We start from the raw sequence: 22,670 nt of genomic DNA on the forward strand, positions 1-22,670 counted from the left end.
GAGGAGAGAGAGGGGGAAGGAGGAGAGAAAGAGAAAGAAAGAGGAAAGGAGAGGAGAGGAGAGGAGAGGAGAGGAGAGGAGAGGAGAGGAGAGGAGAGGAGAGGAGAGGAGAGGAGAGGAGAGGAGAGGCAAGGCACTCACCTTTCTTTGTATTAGTAGAGATTTATGACACTTCGGATCCAGAAGAGGTCCCTTAGGGGTCATCTACAAGACACCAGGTTTGCACCATTAAAGTTCTTTCTCGTTATCCTCCACATGCTTATGTGTATGCATGGTCTAAATGACTTCTGAGGATGTCACTTTTACTGAGCAATCATAAACTTGTATTTCTGTAATATAGCCATCACTGTTTTATAAACTTTTAATAATATATTAAAACAGATTTGCTTGACACTTTTTAATTTCTTACATGTACAAAATACCCACCATTTAATGTAATACGAAAAAGGATGTGAAAGCATTTCATTCACCCTTTTGCCCACTGCTGCTCATGAGCAGTAACTGTGCCTGAAGCATGAGTCTCCTGACTTTAGGCTTCAGGGATTTTCCTCTGTTATTCTCAATTTCCTTTGTAAGCATTTTGATGGTTTCTTGCCCTGCACATGATCTACACAAACATAATATTTTAATGTAAAAAATACAAGTGCATACACTTTCTCTTTTTCTATTGACATTAAAGTTATACAATGTTTCCTTCTCCATGGACAAGATCATGAGACCTCATGCAAGGGAGCAGAGAGAATTCTATATCAACAAAACTGCTTTCTCCATGTAGAGTGGCTTCATGTCTTACTGTATACTTCTCACCTCATGCTTCCATGGAAGTACACTGCAGTCACTGGAGTTGAGAGTGTATGGAAGCCCAACCTGGAGGAACTTTGACTGACCATTAAGCTCCACATCCCCTCATAAGCATCTGCTTTCCAATTCCCAAAGTCAGGGACCCCTGCTGTACAAGGAGGGGATTGCTTTTTTTTTTTTTCTTTTTTTTTTTTTTGCCAGATTTGGGAGCATTTTCCTGTAATTACAGCACTTGTCAATCTGAGGCAGGAGAACTGTAAATTTTAGGGCAAAAACAAACAAGCAGTGGGCTAGAGAGATGGCTCAGCAGTCAAGAGCACTGACTACTCTTCCAAAAGTCCTGAGTTCAATTCCTAACAACCACATAGTCCTGAGTTCAATTCCTAGCAACCACAACCATTTGTAATGTGATCTGATGTCCTCTACTGGTATGTCTGAAGACAGCTACAGTGTACTCATATACTTAAATACTTAAACTAAATATTCTTTTAAAAAAAAATAAGAAAGCTTTCATTTAAAACAAACTAACTAGCAAACACCAAACAAAGAAACAAACAATAATCATACCATTATCCCAGCTTTGTTCAACTCAAGGACTTCATTTATATCTTGGCAACAAGAAGAAAGGCTTGCAGCCTAATGATCCTGAAGCCACCATGCCCTTCTCAGCAGCCCAAAGCGACAGCAGGAAGAAGCAGTCTTTGCTTGGCAGAGTCCATTTGAGAAGGGCTAATGTAGACTAAGAGGAACCCTGAGAAGAGGTGATTCATCCAGGATTCAAAAACCAGGCAAAGAACCAGGCCTGTGCACCCCATCCCCAGTCTCAGCAAGTATTCAAAGAGCGTGTCCATGGGTCTGAAGTCACAGGTCTGTCTGTCATGGAGTAGAAAGATTAATGTCAGCCTAGAACTAGTGCACACACACACACACACACACACACACACACACACACACGACACAGCTGCCTCACTCATGAGGTAGATAATGAATGTAACCCTTTTGGTTATTAGCACTAAGCTGATGTTCCAAACTGATATAACATGCCATGGCTCCCTTTTGGTGTGTGTTTAGTTTAAAATATACACCAAGCTTTTTATTGCTGGGCTCTAGTATTTTTGTTCAAAAGGTAGTAAGAGTTATTTACAAAAATTCAAACTCGACTCCAGTAATTTCTAGGAATTCTAAAGTAAGTGTCCAGTGCAGTTTGTTTATAGATAAAGTTAAACATTCAGTACCTGCTGGGGATCTTAGAGTGATCAGGGCATTAAACACAGAATGGCTCTCCAGCTTGTTGCTATTATGAGACAGTAGAACTTTAAGAGGTGGGAGGTCTTGGTCATTGGAGACGCGTTGTGTCTACCTGTTTCTGTTTCCCTTCCAAACCACAAAAGGAGCCATTTTCCTTTGCTCTGTGCTCCTAGCATGATGTGCTGGGTAACCATAGGCCTAAAAGCAATGGAGCTAATCAATTTTGAAACGGAATTGCTGGAAGCATAAGTCAAAATAGGTCTTTTCTCTTTGCCTTTAGACTATCTCGTATATTAAGACAGTTGGAGGAATCCTGTGAACACAGGTGCAGAAAGCCTCACAGAAGAGGAAGTCTAAAACATCTGTGACTTCAATCACAACGAAAGAATAACCACTATTTTAGAGAAACTTTTGGTCCAGCTTTGTGGTCTTCATCAGCTAGGCTATAAATAGTCTACTTTTGTTTCTTTTGACTAAACATCTTCATCCTCATATTCCTAGAACATCTTGCTGGATTGTGCATAAAAGTGAGAAGGTGGCATAAAGACATTGTGAGCCACCTGATTTGGGGCGTGGCTGAGCAGAAGATCTCTTTGATTAAGTTCAAATTTCTGAGCAAGAAAGATCTACAGATTAGAGTCTCCTCTCTTCAGTAACCCTTACTACCTATATTTATATAATCCTGGTGATGGGGCGGGGGCTTGTGAATCTAGTAATTTTCAGTAACTTCCTGAGACTCCTGAGTTATTTCATGAGTCTTAAAGAGCTTACTCTAGGAACTTCCTAAGTCTTAAGAAGCCCCACACCAGGATGGAATGTTTCAACTATGAAAAAATTGTTCCAACCCCCTCTCTATCTCTCTGTCTCTGCCTCTCTGTTTTTCTGTCCTTTTCTCTCTCCTTCCTTTCTTTTGTGTATACTTATGTGTAAATGCATGTGTGTACAGATGCACATGCGTGTATATGTGCACATAAGTGTAATGCATATGAAAGGCACAGGTCAACTTTGGGTGTCAGTCCTCTATCATTATCTACTGTTTGTTTTTTATTTGAGATGGAGTCTCTTACTGACCTAAAGCCCACTAAGGCTGGCTGGCCTGTAAACCTCAGAGATCTGCCTGTCTGATTCTGCAGTGCTGGGATTGCAAGCATACACCACTGTGCCCAGATTTTTTTTATTATTTTTATTACATATTTTCCTCAATTACATTTCCAATGCTATCCCAAAAGTCCCCCATACCCTCCCCCCCCCCACTTCCCTACTCACTCATTCCCATTTTTTTTTTTTTTTTTTTTTTTTTTGGCCCTGGCGTTCCCCTGTACTGGGACATATACAGTTTGCGTGTCCAACGGGCCTCTCTTTCCAGTGATGGCCGACTAGGCCATCTTTTGATACATATGCAGCTAGAGTCAAGAGCTCCGGGGTACTGGTTAGTTCATATTGTTGTTCCACCTATAGGGTTGCAGATCCCTTTAGCTCCTTGGGTACTTTCTCTAGCTCCTCCATTGGGAGCCCTGTGATCCATCCAATAGCTGACTGTGAGCATCCACTTCTGTGTTTGCTAGGCCCCGGCATAGTCTCACAAGAGACAGCTACATCTGGGTCCTTTCGATAAAATCTTGCTAGTGTATGCAATGGTGTCAGCGTTTGGAAGCTGATTATGGGGTGGATCCCTGGATATGGCAGTCTCTACATGGTCCATCCTTTCGTCTCAGCTCCAAACTTTGTCTCTGTAACTCCTTCCATGGGTGTTTTGTTCCCAATTCGAAGAAGGGGCATAGTGTCCACACTTAAGTCTTTATTCTTCTTGAGTTTCATGTGTTTAGCAAATTGTATCTTATATCTTGGGTATCCTAGGTTTTGGGCTAATATCCACTTATCAGTGAGTACATATTGTGTGAGTTCCTTTGTGAATGTGTTACTTCACTCAGGATGATGCCCTCCAGGTCCATCCATTTGCCTAGGAATTTCATAAATTCATTCTTTTTAATAGCTGAGTAGTACTCCATTGTGTAAATGTACCACATTTTCTGTATCCATTCCTCTGTTGAGGGGCATCTGGGTTCTTTCCAGCTTCTGGCTATTATAAATAAGGCTGCTATGAACATAGTGGAGCATGTGTCCTTCTTACCAGTTGGGACATCTTCTGGATATATGCCCAGGAGAGGTATTGCTGAATCCTCCGGTAGTACTATGTCCAATTTTATGAGGAACCGCCAGACTGATTTCCAGAGTGGATGTACAAGCCTGCAATCCCACCAACAATGGAGGAGTGTTCTTCTTTCTCCACATCCACGCCAACATCTGCTGTCACCTGAATTTTTGATCTTAGCCATTCTGACTGGTGTGAGGTGGAATCTCAGGGTTGTTTTGATTTGCATTTCCCTGATGATTAAGGATGTTGAACATTTTTTCAGGTGCTTCTCTGCCATTCAGTATTCCTCAGGTGAGAATTCTTTGTTCAGTTCTGAGCCCCATTTTTTAATGGGGTTATTTGATTTTCTGAAGTCCACCTTCTTGAGTTCTTTATATATGTTGGATATTAGTCCCCTATCTGATTTAGGATAGGTAAAGATCCTTTCCCAATCTGTTGGTGGTCTTTTTGTCTTATTGACGGTGTCTTTTGCCTTGCAGAAGCTTTGGAGTTTCATGAGGTCCCATTTGTCAATTCTCGATCTTACAACACAAGCCATTGCTGTTCTATTCAGGAATTTTTCCCCTGTGCCCATATCTTCTCTGTGTAGATTCTAGGGATCAAACTCTGGCTCTGGTACTTCTGTTCAGGCACTAAACCATCTCCTCAGCAACTGCCCTGCTTTTTGTAGTTTGAGTTCTTGTTTGTTGGATAACTATTCATTTCCAGCAGAGTTAATAGATCGTGTGAAAGAGTGACAAATGGCAATGTGAGCACAGAAGGACTTTGCCTTTGGAGCAGGGCAAGGGGTCTTGAAGTAAAGAAAAAATGATCCACACAGCTACTGAATCCACAGACATCATCTCTTAATGAACAGAACATAGTCTCGACTGTCCCCTAGTTGCCTGGAGTCTAGTGTTCAGCTCAAGTAAGGTGAAGCACTTTAGATTTGGGGTGTCATTGCTACTCAAATAGATGAAGCTTAAATGCTATAGCTTCTTGATATAAAAGACTTCTAAGGAAACCATATAGATCCAATATTTATACAGTTTTCTAGATACTGGAGTAGTCTACACATGTTAACAGAAATTTGTTAGCATGTGTGTGTGTGTTTACTTGCTTGCTTGTTTTGAGACAGGGTCTCACTATGTAGTCATTTGCTCTGTAGACCAGGTTTGCCTGGAACTCACAGAAATTTGCCTGCCTCTGCCTCTGCCTCTCCAACTGGCTATTGTTAGCATTTTTTTTTAAAGAATAAAAAAATAGGTATCTAGCCTCCTCCTTGGTTGGGCATTTGACACAGTCAGACATGCAGCTTTTATCTTTCTTCTCTGAGGCATAAGTGAAGGGAGCCATCTCTTGCAACTACATCATGTATAACCATGGATCAGTGGAGTTAGAGAAAATCTGTATGATGGATTTGTTGGTAATAAAATGAATAGGGCTAGTTAGAGCCTGTATGTAGAGGCATGTTTTCTCTCTTTTTAAAGACTGACATGAAGAATTATAAATAAAGATTTCTAAGCCCCCGACAAAGCAAAGAAATAGGGCTGAACTAGAAGGTAACGAACAGATGTGGAGCACTGCCTGGATAGAAGCACAACAATCTATGATGGCTCACAGTGCGTGCTCTGAGGTCTCTTTGCAGGAACACCATGCACAGATGCAACCTCTCAGAAAGGGAGCCACAGCCCAGACAAGAGTAATTTCTCATGGCACGTACTGATAAACAAACACTTGGCTGATTCCAATTAAGTCGGAGCTGTTGTCCTCAACAGTCAGCCAACAGCAAACCCCTTCTAACCTTTGATGATCACATGAACAAAGCCAAATATTTGACAGATTCTGTGAGAGGAAGCACATTTGGGTTCCCCACACCGTGGCGATGAGCACAGTAGGGCTTTCATTTTGCTCTGGGCTTTTCCCCGTGGATCTCTATCCACCTCACTGCACCATGAAATTATGATGCTCGCTTCAGTCCTGTGACCTTTTGGAACGTTCTTTCTATTGATTCTTTGTGAATTTCACATCATGCACCCCAATCCCACCCATTTCCCTGACCCTCCATATCTCACCTCTGCCCCTGTGACCGTCCCAAAGGAAAGAACATAGCATAAACAAAGCCAAAAAAGTCTTGTCATGAAAGCTGCAGTGTGTCGGTTGTCTCCCTCAGTATATACCCTTTTGCCAAAACAGCTTTTCTTGCCAGTGTTCATTTCGATGACTCATTGGTTTGATTTGAGGCCTCTGGCTTCAGCTACACTATCGATACTGGATCCTCATGGGGACTCCTCTTGGATATCCTGCTGTTTCCCTGTGTCATGGAGGTCCTGCAGCTTTGGATCTTCTGAACCAGCCCCTTCACAGGCTCCAGCAGTTCATAGGTGGGGCACACAGTGGGGTGGGCCTACTCAAAGCCCTGAATCTGGGACTGAGTTAGCTGAGTTGGTCTGCCCACCAGCTCTCCCGAATCCAGGCCACAGGGCTAGCTCTCTGTGATTTGAGCTACGAATACACTTTGTTTTCCTCTTTCTTTATTTGTATTTCCCAGTCTGGTCACTTTCTTTCTCTACTTAACTGCATAGAGTCTCTGTTTCTTCAGCTACAAAATTTGTGTAATATTTTGCATGGCCTTGCCTGTTGCTGCTAAGGTCAAAGGACAGTGGGTGACAAGGTGAGCTGAAGAGCACTGTAGAAGAATGGTATGAGGTATAGTGATGCCTTCCCAGCATCACACACAAGGACTTCCAGAGAAACAGGGAAGGATCAGGCCTCCAGAAAGATGTTTTTAGTTCCTGGTCAGAAATCAGGTTTCTAGTGGCCATCTTTCTCTTCTTTAAATGCATTTATATATAAAGCCAATCTAGATTTTTTTTGTACCTTTCATATCTTGCACTCAGTATTTGGCAGGACATGGTTGGTATAGAACAGATAAAGTAAGACACACACACACAAAGGTATAGAACAGATACGGTAAGCCACACATACACACCTACAGGTATAGGATAAATAAGGCAACACAGAGAGAGAGAGAGAGAGAGAGAGAGAGAGAGAGAGAGAGAGAGAGAGAGAGAGAGAGAGAGAGAGGAGAGAGAGAGAGGGGGGAGAGAGAGAGAGTGAGAGAGAGAGAGAGAGAGAGAAAGAGAAGAGAAGAGAAGAGAAGAGAAGAGAAGAGAAGAGAAGAGAAGAGAAGAGAAGAGAAGAGAAGAGAAGAGTAGTGACAGCATCCTACCTGTTTCTCTCCTTCTCTCCCTGTCTGCAAAGGAGCCTTGTTCCCACAGGACCCTCAGTTTTGTTCAGCACCCTTTCCCAGCCAGAGCCTGCCCTCTGGCCTGGGTAGCAATTCTGTCTGTATTGGTCTTATCAGTGTTGATGCCTCCTCTGTCCCTTCTCATCGAAACTGTCACCTATGTACCTCCAGTCTCTCTCTCTCTTTCTTTTTAGTCTTCTCTGACTACCAGCCTCTGCCTTTATCTAAGAGTTCCTCCCCACCACCCATGGCATGCTCAGCCTCACCTCTCATGTAGTGTCAGGACTGCAGACCTCTGGTTCACAGTGATTTCTCAGTCCTCACATCTGCATTACACTGTCACATCCCCGAAGGCAGTCCTCCAGCCTCCTTGTCTCAACAAGCCATCACTGAATTGCTGTGTATTTATGGAGTTTACTACATTTCAAGTCACACTGCTATAGTTTGAACACTCTCCAAGGGCAGAGAATGCATGGCTCCCCACTATTAGGTGACCTCTCACATGATCTTAGCGTAGAAGGGGTTCTCGGGGTACCTTCATGAAGGGCAGGTGGGGGAGTAGAACAGAGATGGGAGAAAACAGCAAAGGAAGAGAACAGCAAAGGAAGGGACTGCATGAGAGTAAAGGCTGTTGTAGATACTCTACGAAGTGAGGAACAAAACACTGCTCAGAGTCTGCAGTGGAGTGGACCGTAACATAGCCTTTGTAATCAGTATTTGATTAGGATTTGAAATCATCTCTAAGATGTCATATGATTCCTCCTAGGTTCTGAAATTCCGTTAACAGCTTACATTTACAGCACCTATTTTGTTTTTAGAACAATCATTCATCTGTTCATTAAAATTTCTACTAAGTGCCAGCTCACAGAACAGGATAAAGGGCCATTAAGGGAATGGGACGTGGGTCCCAATCCTATGAGCTCAGAATAGCTGTGTGCCTGAGTAGCTATCAACCTGTGAGTTAGGTTTCCTCTGCCTGAGACGAACAGCAATTAGTTTCCTTATTACTAGGCTGTGTAGATTAAATGAAGGGTAAATATTAGAATTGGATGCTAAAGGCTGCCCTATAAGCAGCTTCAAGATGCTCCTGAACGTACAGAAATCTGTGGCCTGTGTAGAAGACAGAGTTGCTGGACAAGTCTTGCGGATGTACCAGGAGGTCGCATCAGGGCTCCCAACTCAGTCTCACAGAAAAATGTGCTTTGAAGAGGTTGGTCTTCCACTACCACGTAGGACTCCAAGGTTGTATATGTTGTATGTCCTCTGGCCTCCACATTCCCTATGTACATACACACACACACACACACACACACACACACACACACACAAGGAAAAAATCCATTTCATTTGTTTTTCCTCCACTTAAAGCCTTGATTCAATTTTCCATTGGCCCTGGACAAAGTCCAGCACACTTATTATTATGCCCCATTCGCTGTGTCTGAAGTCTCTGGAATACATACCCAGACATTCTTCTCCTTGTATACTGATCTGCAACTATTTAACTTAAAAGGGGAAAACCAGTAATTGACTGCATGTAAGACATTGCAGTTGTACAGGAAATCCTGTTTGTGTAGCGTTTAACATGATGAACCATGCCCATCACTGCCAGGACGTGGCCGTGGAACCAGCTTGGTCTTCCTAAGCACTGGGCATTTGATGCCATCTCCATCCTCGTTGTTGCCTGGGAAACTGTCCCAACTAAGCAATCTTTCTTGCTGTTTATTTACTTGTTTATATATTTATAAGCAGGGTCTCAGTTGATATGTAGCTGGGGCTGGGCTGAAATGTACTAAATAGTCCAGGCTAGCTCCAAAACCACAGTCTTCCTGCCTCAGCTGCTGAGTGCTGGAATTGTAGCTGTGCACCAGTATGCTAGGCTATACATTTATCAAGACCTCAGGGAGCAAAGTCTTTTGTTTTATTTTCTCCATTCCAAACAAAACGTTATCTCCTTTACCACATTTCAAATCCTTTGGCATTTCATTCTCCACTTTGTCCATCCAGCCATTCACCCTCCACCCGTTTTCCCACTCGTTCTTCAGGTCTATTCACTGGGCTTTCACTTAGCATCTGTTGCTGTCATGGCTGTGTGTCACCACCATGCCAGCCCTGAGTCTACCCGCCACACAGACAGTCGCCCACGCTGCAAGTTACATTCTGATGGATGGATGTGAGTATTCAGAGGCCTGATATTCACACTGAGCTAATAACACCAGACAAGTTCCATCAATGTACTCTCATTTGATTAAAAACCAGAGCTATGAAAGGGCTCTGTTACGCAGAGTACTAGCCATTCTTCTCCAAGCTGTCCCAGGGGTGGAATGAGTCACCAGCATTGATTGTCTCAGCTGTTGGCAGCCTCCACCATACCTCTGCCTCTTCAGAACATCACATCCCGGTCCTGCTGTGGTGACGTCACCGGGCTCACACCACTGATTCTGGAGGGAGGGAAAGGAGTGTGGACGGAGAGGCTGACTCCTGGCTCTCTGTGCTGGTCTAGTCCTACAGAAACCTGACTACTCAGAGGAGGCAGTGTGAACGCCTGCAGTCATTTTCTGCACTGTTATTTTAAGTTCTGATTTGATAGCTGATAAGAATGTCCACAAATATCTATGTGCTCAAAATCTACATGTCTTGTGCTTCTGTGGACCACCTCCCACATCTGAGCTCGCTTTCAAAGTGTGTTAGCAAAAGCACTATAAACGCTCAATGCTCACACCTCGGCGCTCACAAACCTACACCCCCACCCCCCGAATGTTGAATGACTGCAGAGATGAGGCTCTTTCAAACACAGAAATCCCTCTAGGCCTCACTTCTGCAGCATCTGCTATTCCCCATAATATAGGCATTATTTTTATCTCCAATTTACAAAGGAGAAGGCAGCGTTAACCTGAGGACATAAAGTTCGTGTTGGCATTCTAATCTAGCGGGGAGCCCCTTGGGGGGAACTTCTTCTGTACTTGAGGTTATTGGAGAAAAAAGCCATGAAGATTGCTTAGGATCCTTTAAAAATATGCAGTACGTGCATGTGTGTGTGTACACGTGTGTGTGTGTGTGTGTGTGTGTGTGTGTGTGTGTGTGTGTTGCATATGCACTTTTTTTGTATGGGTGAATGTTTACATGGTGTGCATATACATGTGTGCACATTTGTGTGTGGATCAGAGGATAACTTTAGACCTCATTTCTCAAGTGCTGTTTACCTTGATTGTTTTTTTTTTTTTTTTTTTTTTTTTTTGTTGTTGTTTAAACCGGTTTCTCCCACCGGCTTTGAGTAGACTACGCAGACTGGCAGGAAGTTCCCAAGGCTCTCCCCATCTCTCTTCTCCAACACTAGGATTGCAAGCATGTCTTTGTTTATTTATTTTTTTTAAATGTGAGTTCTGGGACTTCCAGTCTGGTCTTGATGTTTGTGCCTCAAGCACTTTACTGACTGAGCTATTTCCTCAGACCCAAATATATTTTCAGTTTATTCTTGGAGAATTTCAAACATGAATACAATGTGCTTTGGTCAAATCCACCTTCTACCTCCAGCAGAAATTTCTATTCCTGGAGGGAAGTGCTACAAGCCAAGGGGTCAGAGAGTTCTGAGTTCTTCCACAAAACTAACCCTCCTGTTAACTTGGAAAATTAAAATGACTTTTGTGGGGTTCTCCCCGATGAAATGCAGAGATTGATTCTCAAGAAACAAATGGTTAACACCTAACTCAAGGGAGAGCCTAGCCAAACCACCTCTGCAGTACCTTTTGGCCCTGGCATTGTGATTCCTGGTATGTACTCCATGTAAAGGACAGAGCAGTCAGGTCCTTATAGGGCTTCTCCATAGCTCAGATAGGCAATGGAGGACAACTAATAAGAACACAGACCAAGCAGAGAACAACAGGAAAGCATCCTCTGGGTATAAAGACTAGGTGAAACCTTGTAGGGATTGCCTTCTCCACCACTGAAATTACCCATCACCCTCTGCATGAGGTTAGATGGTATTCTGCATTAAAAAGAGGAGAAATACAGATGTTTATTTTAGCACGAGAACTTGGCTTCTCAGGAGTAGACAGAGCCACTAAACGGTCTTATCTACTGTGCTGAACTGAGCACAGCCTAAGCATGCTGACCAGAGGGAGACATTTTCATCAGTGAGCAATTGAATTGACTTTCAGAGGCAATCTTTATGTAGCTAACTTACTAAGGGCAAGATTCAAGAAGGATCCCAAAGAAATGGGATTTTCCCCCAGGAATCTCATCCTAGGAAGAGGGAAGGGTGCCCTGAGAGGGAGCATGTCTCCTGAAAAGAGATTTCAAACAATTCTAACAGTTGTCTGACAGGATGAGACTGAAATCCCAATAAGGATGGGTCAAGGGTACTTGAGAACACGCCTTGACCACTTGAGGGATTTGTGAATGCCTTTGTCTCTCTTCCCAGTGTGCTCACATTGAATAAATCTCATTCTAATCCTTTCTATTACAAAAACAAGAGTTTGCTATATACCTTTTCAGTGAATTTCAAATATTTCATGACATAGTGAGTCACTGACATCGAGTTTTAATATTAAATGTCTCTTGTGTGACTAGGTAAATAGAATTCTATCATGTCAAAAGTTAAGAAGCCATGTTCCCAATTAGGGGACATATAAACCTGGGGCAAGATGCTGCTTGCTTCCTTATTCTCAATATCTTGGAACAGGCCTGTTGTCACTTATCAGTCAACCAAGACACATTCTATTGGGTAAGACATTCCAGGTCATTGCTGTCAATGTATCTACTGAAAGAAATAACACAGGTCCCAATTGCATCTCAGGAGGGGAGAGTGAACAGTGTCCATCTGAATAAGAAGGGCAAATGAGACTATTGTGTGAGCAATAGATTTACCCTTCTGTCTTCCCTTCTTTCCATGTTCTCTTCTCAATCATCTGTCTTCCCTGCCTGGGCAATGGGGCATCTGCACAGGTCTACAACATTCTAGCTTGGATCTCTGTACCTGGATGACTTAACAATGAAGGTTTCTGCACATTTGCTCATAGAGATTGGTATAGAGCAAAGCTTCACAAACATCAATTAGCCTCAGTCATCAGGTTTGAAAATATTGAGAGCCACCTGATTTTCACTAATCATAATGTGAGATAGGAAAGTTTAAATATAAATCCAATAGTCATTAAAGTCAGAGGTAATAACTTGGACTGCCTAAATATTTTAAGATCTAAAAGAATGGAGACAAGTTGGATACATGAAGCAAGTTTAAAAAGATGATATTTGTTTCTCAACCTGAAGGTTTTTGAATAGAACTTTCAAGGCAGGAAGGAACTGGGTAAACAGCATCATTTTTAAGAATAGTCTGCTGTACACTGATGCCAGGAAGGAGAATACGGCTCTTGATAACCCCAACCGACAGATAATCATTTCACTCAAGGCCACACCATGAATACTGTGAATAACCACCTGGCTGATGGTGGAAAAATCTAGAAATCGTGGCCCAACTGGAGTAGTTAGGGAGGAAGACCTTGCACTAAAACAAGGCTTCAAAGCAGACTCTGAAGGGATTGTGTCTGCTCAGCCCTCCGCAGACAGAGGTTATACACTAGAGATCCAACCAATGAATGGGCTCACTTCACTTCTTGTAGTAATTCCCTAAATAATAAAATATGTACTTTATATTAGGCATTACAGGAGAGTGAGCACTGAGTCTATGCAGATACTGCACCCTAATATAAGAACTTGAACTTCTGCTGATTCTGATATCTAGAAGGGTCCTGGGACCCAACCCCACAGGCAGAGAGAGAAATGGCAGGATCCTGTAGCTCTGGGAGAAGGAAGCAAAGACAGGACACATGTGTCTTCAAAACCAGGTTTGAGTTCAATGTGAAAAACGATCCTTGAAAGGTTGATCTTCTGGGTCACAGAGGAGCAAGCTTCTCGAGTTGGCCGTCTTCAAGAAGAGGTGCATGAACAATGCCGGTGAGCACCTAGACCTCACCCAGACTCCAGGCGGGCAAGGGGCTGCTTTGTGTAATAAAGTTGGTTTATCTGTCAGAAAGAAGTGCAGTTCAAACTTTCAATAGTTGATTGCTACCAGGCTCTTTTATTTCCACAGAATTCTTAGTGCAAAGCAATTATGCAGTGGTTTAAGAATCTGGAGGGAGTCGCTGTGTGTGGGTAGCCATACAGCTGTGGTCTGGTCTGTTTGCTTTCTTTCAAATTTTATATAGCACCTCAAAATATAGCTCAGCCTGGCTTGAACCCACACGCCTCTAGCCTCAGCTTCCCGGAACGCTGGTTTTACCAGTTTGTCTTGTTATCATCTGAGGTTTCTGATTTTTCAGAAATGTAGTGGTTCCCCCCACCCCCATAGGATCACTATGCAACGCAGGCTGGTCTGGAGCTCACTATACTGCCCAGACAGGCCTCGCCATTGACTCTCATGCTTCTTTCTCCGCAGAGCTGGTATTACTCGACTATACCCTCCGTGCTCAGCACTGATTTACTTACTTCTTAAGTCTTGTGCTTTCTGAGCTACATACATATTATGAAAGAGGCTCAGAACCTTAGGCTGCAAGCCATGCTCCTAGTGAAGTGTTAGGATCAGCATGGCGAGGCGGCCCTGCAGCCCCAGACCTTCTGGGGAAAGCTGCTCATGGAAAGATCCTGCTCTCTGCCTGTCATATTGCTTTTGTCCCAAGTTATTTCTCTGTTGAACCCTTAATTTGCTTTTGGCACTTAAAAATGGAGACTGTAGATCCATTTCTCAGAGTTGCAAATGGGGTAAGCTTATATGTGTGAAGAACCCTTAGACAACCACCAAGCATACACAAAACACAAAACATTCAGTGTTTTTTGCATCTTTCGAATTACCTTTATTTTTATTTGGAACATGAACAAAATGTTACACTCATAGGACTTATTACAGCAAAAAGATATGGATCAAATTCAGCAGAAAAAAAAAAGAATCTCAGAATGACCAGATTCAATCTTCAGAAAAACAAAAAGAAAAAAAAAAAAAAGAAATAAAGTGGTGTGTGGAAAACAGATGGCAGAAAGGAAGCACTAAGTAGCTATTTCACATGCTCTGATTCAGGTGAGTAGCAAGCATCACCAGTATGGACTGTCTGTGACTGTGTGTGTCTCCTTCCTCTCTTGTTAGATCTCAGTCTGTGGTAGAAGCTGGGACCTTGAAACATGAAGAGAAAGGAGAAAATGAGAACACCCAGCCACTGCTGGCTCTGGACTGAGCCAGCCAGCATCATGTGACATCTCCAGTGGAGCAACCGTCCAGCAAGCCTGTGCAACTGACCTACAGACACTCTGTGTGCTCTGCTTGACATGAGGTCCTCCATCCCAGTCCCAGCCATGACTGTCAGCAACCATTGGTCTGGGTAGCCCACACCGGACAAAGATCTGAGAGACGCTTTTAAAAATTTAACGAATTAATTTATGTTTTAGTGAGGAATGGTGACGGGGATGAAGAAAGGCATTTATGTAAAAAGGATTCTCCCCTCATATTTTTGGCAGCAAATATACTTCAAAAGGGGAAAAAAACCCTAAATTAGTTGCATATACATCACTCTAAAGACTCACACAGGAACCCTCTCCAGGTTTTGCAAATTAAGATGAAATGCATTCCGAAATAAATAAAACAGAGTTAAAATGTGCAGACACATCAGCAAGTTTAATGTAGTGCTGAACCCCAGCAGCAGTAGCTCCAATAATTTCCAGTCCTATTGACTTATTTCCTGACCTCATCACCAGCATCTAAGTAGTCAGCCTAAGAGTGTGATCTCCCACGTCTGGCTATTTGCAAAGTTTTTCATTTAAATCTCTCTCCTACAAGAATGATTTGGACATCGTGTTGCTTGTCAGACCATCAGCTGACTTTCATGAATTGCTTTTTAAGACAAAGAGGCAGTTTGAAAAAAAAAGAGGCTGCTTCATTGTAGCAAAGTGATTTCCTGTAGGCGAATGCCTACAGAGAGGGGGCAACTCATTGGAACACACACCACACACCACACACACACACACACACACACTGGTGACTGATTACCCTTTTAAGTTAATTCTTGGGTTACTACAGCAAAAACTTGCTATCAAATAAGTCCCTTTGTCCCCATGCTCCTATTACCTGTGGAGAAAGGCCCTGAGGGGGCAGGCATTCAAATCTCACAGAAAGACCCTTAAGGATGGATCAGCATGTAAGTACCAAGCTAAAGAGGACCAAGAATGCAAGATGAAATGCCAAAGACCAGCCTACTTCCTTATCCATTCTCCTTAGAAATGGATCCCAGCCCCCATGCATAGGAAGTCAGACAGAGAACAGCAAAGGGGAGGATATTTTATCTGTGCCATGTTTCCTGAGACCAGCTGAGTATGTGTAGATACCTTATTCTCTAGCATCTGTACGACACAGACACTTACTAATATGACCAGAGTGATAATGTCAAAATTTTTAATTGCTAACACTTATTAAAATACTTTACATTTTAAGCACTTGGTAGAGTGATTTACTAGCTGAACAGCCTAAAGAAAAGAGGAAACCAATTCAACTTACTTCCCGCCATAAACACAAAACATTACTGACTATGGCCACTTCCCTCTCTCCATCTCTCTCTTTCCCTGTTCCTTCCCACTTCTCTCCTCCTTACACTCCTCTCCTTTTCCTTTGTCTTTCTTTCTCTGTCTCCCTGTTACCCTCTCTTCTCTGTCTCCCTCCAATGCTGAAGATCAAACCCAGGGCCTAACCCCTGAGCCCTGAGCTACAAACTAGATGTATACTCCTCAGTTGATCTACTGTTTTATTATTTTTTTCTACTGGCAGAGAATAGTAACAGAAGCTATTTTTATGTTCCAACCTTGAAGAAGCAAAATTGAAACAGAATTTTAAAATATTTCCCAAACAATTGCATCATAGTATATTAAAAAAAAAACCCTACCAATTCATTTTGTATAGACCTTTAGAATTGTAAAATAATAACCTTGAAAAATGTTTACCAAGACATGGATGGAAATTCTTTTCTTATGACACAAGTAAGAGCGAGGAAAAATTAAAGTGAATTAGAAAATCTTTTATTGCTTGTGTTTATAAGATCAACGTGGGATCCAAGTACTTAAAATGCTGTTGGAGTGCACCACTGCCAACACTTGCAAAAGTAACGGTACTGCTGGCTTTTCACAAGGCAAGATTTAGAATCCTACTGTAATGACCATATTTTAAAAAACATGTTATATTTACTAAGTTAACAGCTAATTTTCACTCATTTCCTCCATTTTATTCCATGGATGTAAGGTGATAGTTTAACAATGAGAACACATGGTTTGCATTTCGCTATGTATATGTAGTATAGAGGAGAACTAAACCCAGCAGGTAACCGAGGGTTACTACATGAACACTGGATTGTATTGCCTTTGTCAGTAAGTTCCTCTGTTTAATAAATACTGAAGAACACAAATAACTTTCTGTTGTCTGAGAGTTTGTTTTCTTTTCTGGAATTTGGTAAGGATTTGATATTTCCCCTCATGCCTTTGCCATCTGTTTTAGAGGAATTTTTGAACACTGGCAAAGGAAGGGACAAGTACCTATTTTAAGAATGGACACATATTTTGTAAACTTTCCTACGAAGAGCTAATGTCCTTAAGCTAAAAGGGAAAGGATCAAGCTCAATGAATTGCTCTTTAAATGAGGTACAGAAAGCTGCTTTTTTTGGGCACTGCTTGAAAGGCACACATCTCTGTGTGGCTGGAATACCAGCCATTTCTGCAGCAATGTTGTTCGACTGGCTTAGAGATCAGTGCATGAATGTCATTACATTCTAGGGCTTGAGTTATCTTTAATTTTAAAATAGAAAATAAAATGCAGCAATGCTTTACTAATGATCATCTTGAGGAGCAAGATGGCTTTCTACTGCTCTTTCTCAGCCATGGATAGCACTCAAATCAAACATGCCTGTCAACGCTGGTTCAGTATAAAATGAGATGGCTGACATTATTCTGAGGGGAGGAAGATGGAAAAGCACTGCAAATTCATAATCAAGGATGCTTGACCACCTAGGATGCTAGCATCCCTGGGCACTTTCTATGCTGCTATTCCTACATGGATAAAATAGTGAAGAGACTCTCAGAGACTAAGAGGCCTTCTTTTTGACACGTAAGTGGATCTACAGCAGGCAGGAACTGCAGACTCCAGGCCTTGGGTATAGAAGGCAAAGAGGCCAGGCTACCTGGGTCCCTGACCCTGAGCAGGAAATTTCACTTCCATGTGATATTTTCTCTCCAAGCTCCATTATCTGTGGTATTTTCCTATCACATAAAATGTTTCTATGGCTTTGCTCAGTGTAATTTAAAAAGAAATGTTGCTCTTAGAAATAACAACTTTGTACTATTAGCACAGAGAAAGGGGGAGACACTGAGTCTAAATGAGGATACACAGGTAGACCCAAGGGCAAGTGTTGGCACAGTTCATGCATCCTAGCATGACTTCCAATTTATGTTAGGAAAACAAAGTTCTTTTCTTTCACACGTGATTTTTTTCTTTCTAAAAAAAGAAATGTCTGAATTTACCAGGAAAATTACTATTTAACAGACGTAAAGAATTTATACTTCTTGTCATTAAAGTCAACGAAAACATGGGGGTAGATGGTGACAGAACAGTTTAGCTACTTAGAAAAATATAACTGCATAGAAAAATTACAAACTAAAGTGATTCATTCACAGTTTCTCTATATAGTATATCCTCCATGTGCATTGATGTAGACACTATTCTATGTAGAAAAATATCTTTGGCCAGCCATGTAGACAACACAACCAAGTTTTCTGCCCCTTAAATGCAGGCACTAGTTCTGTGCTGTCATGGGTGACATGAAGCAAGAGGCCTCCTAAATGAATCGCAGGAAGGCAAATGTTCCCTCCAGTGAGTTCTAATCCAGAAGGAACCTTAGAGGTCTCCAGCTGCATGGCACGGGGATGAAGAGTCATGGTACTTGGACTTCTATCTCCACACCCAAAAGGAACCAGAAAGGCAGCCTCCCTGGAGAGCAACCAAGTCTGCGTCAGTGCCTTTCAAATTGCGGGAAGGCTGCGTCTCTGCTGAGGGGTCAGCTCGGGGTGCCACACATCCACGATGAATATCAGCCGGAAAGACGAGGCATCCTGCCAAACCTCGTGCTCAAAAGAGTCATCAAAGATGAGCACCTTGCCTTCTTCCCACGTCCTGGAAGAGAAAGACGTGCATTTGTCAGAACTGCTTTGGAGTTGCCAGGCTCGAGGACCAGTTTCTGTCCATGGACAGGAGGCCCCTTTTGTGACCTCCTTTGGGATATGACTGTAACACCAAGCCTTAAAATAGTCTTCCATTAATAATTAAGAACTTCAGGCTTCTTTCTTATTAGGGACAGCAATTTTCTCATTCTGCACTAAAGATATGCAAAGGACATGAACTTGTGATGAGGACATACTGACAGTATTCATGCTCTCCATTTAGTCTGCCTCCAGCCTTAAAACGGCTGTTTAGTCAAGAAAGTATCTAGAACTCCTAAGGCTGCGACCCGGCCCTTTAATACCTCGTGTTGTGGTGACCCCCAACCCTAAAATTATTTAATTGCTACTTTATAACTGTAATTTCACTCCTGTTAGGAATCATAATGCATTTATGATATGCAGGATATCTGATAGGTGTCCCCCATGAAGAGGTTGTTGGATCCCCAAAAGGGTTGCCGATGACAGGGTTGAGAACCGCTGACATAGATGTGTGCCCTGGTAGCTCATGCATGGGACAAGTTCCAAGGCAACAGCGCCACAGCTGTCCCATTTGTCATTTCAGAGACTGGTTTAGGCTTCTGGGTGGTGAGAGCCAAAGCTTCCTCCCCCAGATCCCACACAAAAGGCAGACGCATAGATAGCACGAGCACCTATAATTCTAGTGTTCCTATGGGGAGATGGGAAGCTGGAAGACAGACAAAAGAATCTCTGGAAGCTTGTTGGCTGCCCGGCCTGGTGTACGCAGTGCTGAAGAGCAAGTAAGACCCTGCCTCAAACAAGGCAGAGGGTGGGGAGCCACACACGGGTGGCTGTCTCTGAGTTTCGCATATCTGCAGTGGTATACGCAATGTGCCTACATTTACCCTCACACAAATGTGGGTACACATGCACATGCACGATCCTACTGCCCCATCTGCATGCCATCCCCACACAAAACAAAACGGCAGGCAGGCGAGTTCCAGCATCACTACAGCTTCTTCCTGTTTCCAGGCCGAGTGTGCTGCTGTGTGCTGCTGTGTGCTGCTGTGTGCTGCTGTGTGCTGCTGTGTGCTGCTGTGTGCTGCTGTGTGCTGCTGTGTGCTGCTGTGTGCTGCTGTGTGCTGCTGTGTGCTGTTGTGTGCTGCTGTGTGCTGCTGTGTGCTGCTGTGTGCTGCTGTGTGCTGCTGTGTGCTGCTGTGTGCTGCTTCCTCCAGTCCAGTGTATCCTCATTCACCTAGACATTTGAGTTGTTCCCACATTTTGTTCCTTGTGACTTTGCTGCTCTGAGTGGGGGCATTGTCTCTTTTCGGGCACTTGCTGTCTTTTCCTTTTATCTATCCTGTAGTTTGTTCCTTACAGCCACTGACATTGTTCAATTTCTCTGATAACTCTAAGATCAAGAAAATGACTCTCTCTCTGTTTAAGGTATTTAAAAAGAGGGGAGTTAGTTGGTTCCCCCCTTTTCTTTATTTTTGGTTTGTTCTTTTCTTAGTTTCCTTTTCATGTTTGATTTTGCATGGTAATAAATGCCTATTCTGTCATTTGGTGCCCACTCTAAGTTTCTGTCCTTTGTAAACCTTTGACAACAAAGGGGGCACTCTATTCCCTATATTCAGAGGAACTGTATAACACCACTAAGCAACACATTTGCTGAATGCAAGATAGAGGCATGCAGTAGAGGGAAGGGGCCAGTAGGTGGTTAATAGAGAAGAGAGATTGACCTTTTAAAAAATATTAGTTAGTTTTATCAGTTTATTAATTTAGAAATGTTATGGTTAGATCTCTCCAGTATGCTAGTTATTCTTCTCTGGAGTGACTTTGCCTCCCCTAAATCCACCCTACATTTGTTTTTTGTTTGTTTGTTTGTTTTATTTTAATTAGGTATTTTCTTCATTTACATTTCCAATGCTATCCCAAAAGTCCCCCATACCCTCCCCCACCCACTCCCCTACCCACCCACTCCCCTACCCACCCACTCCCACTTCTTGGCCCTGGCGTTCCCCTGTATTGAGGCATATAAAGTTTGCAAGACCAATGGGCCTCTCTTTCCACTGATGGCCAACTAGGCCATCTTCTGATACATATGCAGCTAGAGACATGAGCTCTGGGGGGTACTGGTTAGTTCATATTGTTGTTCCACCTATAGGGTTGCAGACCCCTTTAGGTCCTTGGGTACTTTCTCTAGCTCCTCCACTGGGGGCCCTGTGATCCAACCAATAGCTGACTGTGAGCATCCACTTCTGTGTTTGCTAGGCCCCGGCATAGTCTCAAGATGGAAAGATCTCCCATGCTCATGGATGGGCAGGATCAATATAGTAAAAATGCTATCTTGCCAAAAGCAATCTACAGATTCAATGCAATCCCCATCAAAATTCCAACTCAATTCTTCAACAAATTAGAAAGAGAAATCTGCAAATTCATCTGGAATAACAAAAAACCTAAGATAGCAAAAACTCTTCTCAAAGATAAAAGGAATCACCATGCCTGACCTAAAGCTGTACTACAGAGCAATTGTGATAAAAACTGCATGGCACTGATATAGCGATAGACAAGTAGACAAATGGAATGGAATTGAAGATCCAAAAATGAACCCACACACCTATGGTCACTTGATCTTTGACAAGGGAGCTAAAACCATCCAGTGGAAAAAGACAGCATTTGCAACAAATGGTGCTGGCACAACTGGTGGTTATCATGTAGAAGAATGTAAATTGATCCATTCCTATCTCCTTGTACTAAGGTCAAATCTAAGTGGATCAAGGAACTCCACATAAAACCAGAGACACTGAAACTTATAGAGGAGAAAGTGGGGAAAAGCCTCAAAGATATGGGCACAGGGGAAAAATTCCTGAATAGAACAGCAATGGCTTGTGCTGTAAGATCGAGAATCGACAAATGGGACCTCATAAAATTGCAAAGCTTCTGTAAGGCAAAAGACACTGTCAATAAGACAAAAAGACCACCAACAGATTGGGAAAGGATTTTTACCAATCCTAAATCAGATAGGAGACTAACACCCCTACATTTGGAAACTCCTAAAAATATTTCTCATTGTTACAGAGGTGTGGAGCATAGCACTGCCCTCTAGTGGCTAGAGGCCAGGGACCCAGCTGAAGATAAAGCACAAAGACCATGTGAGCCAGATGGCCACAGTGCCAGGGCCTGCAGTGTGTAGTATGTAAAATGGCATCAATCATGTTCTCAAGAAACAAGTCCTGGTGATAATATGGTAACCAGCTAGCATCGCTCCTGCTATACTGTAAGTCTTTGCTAAGGTACAATATAAAATTTTAAAACTTTGTGGAATTTTAATATTAAAAAAAAAAAGTCCCAGTAAAAGTTTCTTTTAAAAGTTAACAGCATTTAGCACATTAGTATCACTTAAGATGTATCTTCTCGCTAATATCTCTGTATACAGACAGGAGCACTAACTCTGCCCACAACCTTTGGTGGGTTAAAAAAAGCACTACACAGCCACCACCTGCAGGTTTCTCTCCTAGTGCTTCATTTAGACTACCATTCTAGAGCTTGGTTCTCAAACAGCTCTCTCCTAAGGTTCTGCTGGAGGCCCTGTAGGGTCCTTTGCAGTACTGATTTAAGATATTCCATGTATAACCCACTTACATAGCAGATGAAGCTAAGAATATAAACAAGATTAATTTCCAATCTGTCTGCTTTCCTAAGATAGAATACAACTTAGGAAACACCTAGTCTGGTTTTCTGGTCACTGGATGTAAGACTCATTTTTTCCACAAAACGGATCTTCAACAAATCGACTGAGCTGGAAGTGAAATTATTTAGATGCTGCGTCAGGTGTCCTCCTAAAAGATGTGACCACAAGGACTTTTATCCAGGGAGCCATCTCCCCAGCCCAACAAGTCTCTAAAGGGCATTATGCTAAGTGAATCAAGGTAGTCACTAAAGACCAGACTCTCTGTGGTTCTGCTTGTGTAAGGTCCTGGAGTAGTCAAGATCAGAGACTAAAGAGAAGTGGAAGCTGTCAGGCTTAGATGGGGAAGCAGTATA

At 42.6% G+C, this 22,670-nt stretch overlaps 2 protein-coding genes across 9 annotated transcripts in view; one reads left to right on the top strand and one right to left on the bottom strand.

The window, feature by feature from the left end:
* The window catches only part of Clvs1 (clavesin 1), a 306,947-nt gene extending 290,083 nt beyond the window's left edge, over nucleotides 1-16,864 (top strand). For all 6 annotated transcript variants that reach the window (XM_011250126.3, XM_006538321.4, XM_030253851.1 and 3 more), the window contains one exon: nucleotides 14,563-16,864. In XM_011250126.3, coding sequence (XP_011248428.1) covers nucleotides 14,563-14,650 — 88 coding nt within the window. In that variant the 3' untranslated portion in view covers nucleotides 14,651-16,864. The remainder of the gene's footprint in view (nucleotides 1-14,562) is intronic.
* The window catches only part of Asph (aspartate-beta-hydroxylase), a 220,260-nt gene continuing 211,847 nt past the window's right edge, over nucleotides 14,258-22,670 (bottom strand). For all 3 annotated transcript variants that reach the window (NM_001290367.1, NM_001177849.1, NM_023066.3), the window contains one exon: nucleotides 14,258-18,618. In NM_001290367.1, coding sequence (NP_001277296.1) covers nucleotides 18,468-18,618 — 151 coding nt within the window. In that variant the 3' untranslated portion in view covers nucleotides 14,258-18,467. The remainder of the gene's footprint in view (nucleotides 18,619-22,670) is intronic.

Source organism: Mus musculus, chromosome 4 (assembly GCF_000001635.26).
Source record: "Mus musculus strain C57BL/6J chromosome 4, GRCm38.p6 C57BL/6J".
Classification (NCBI taxonomy): domain Eukaryota; kingdom Metazoa; phylum Chordata; class Mammalia; order Rodentia; family Muridae; genus Mus; species Mus musculus.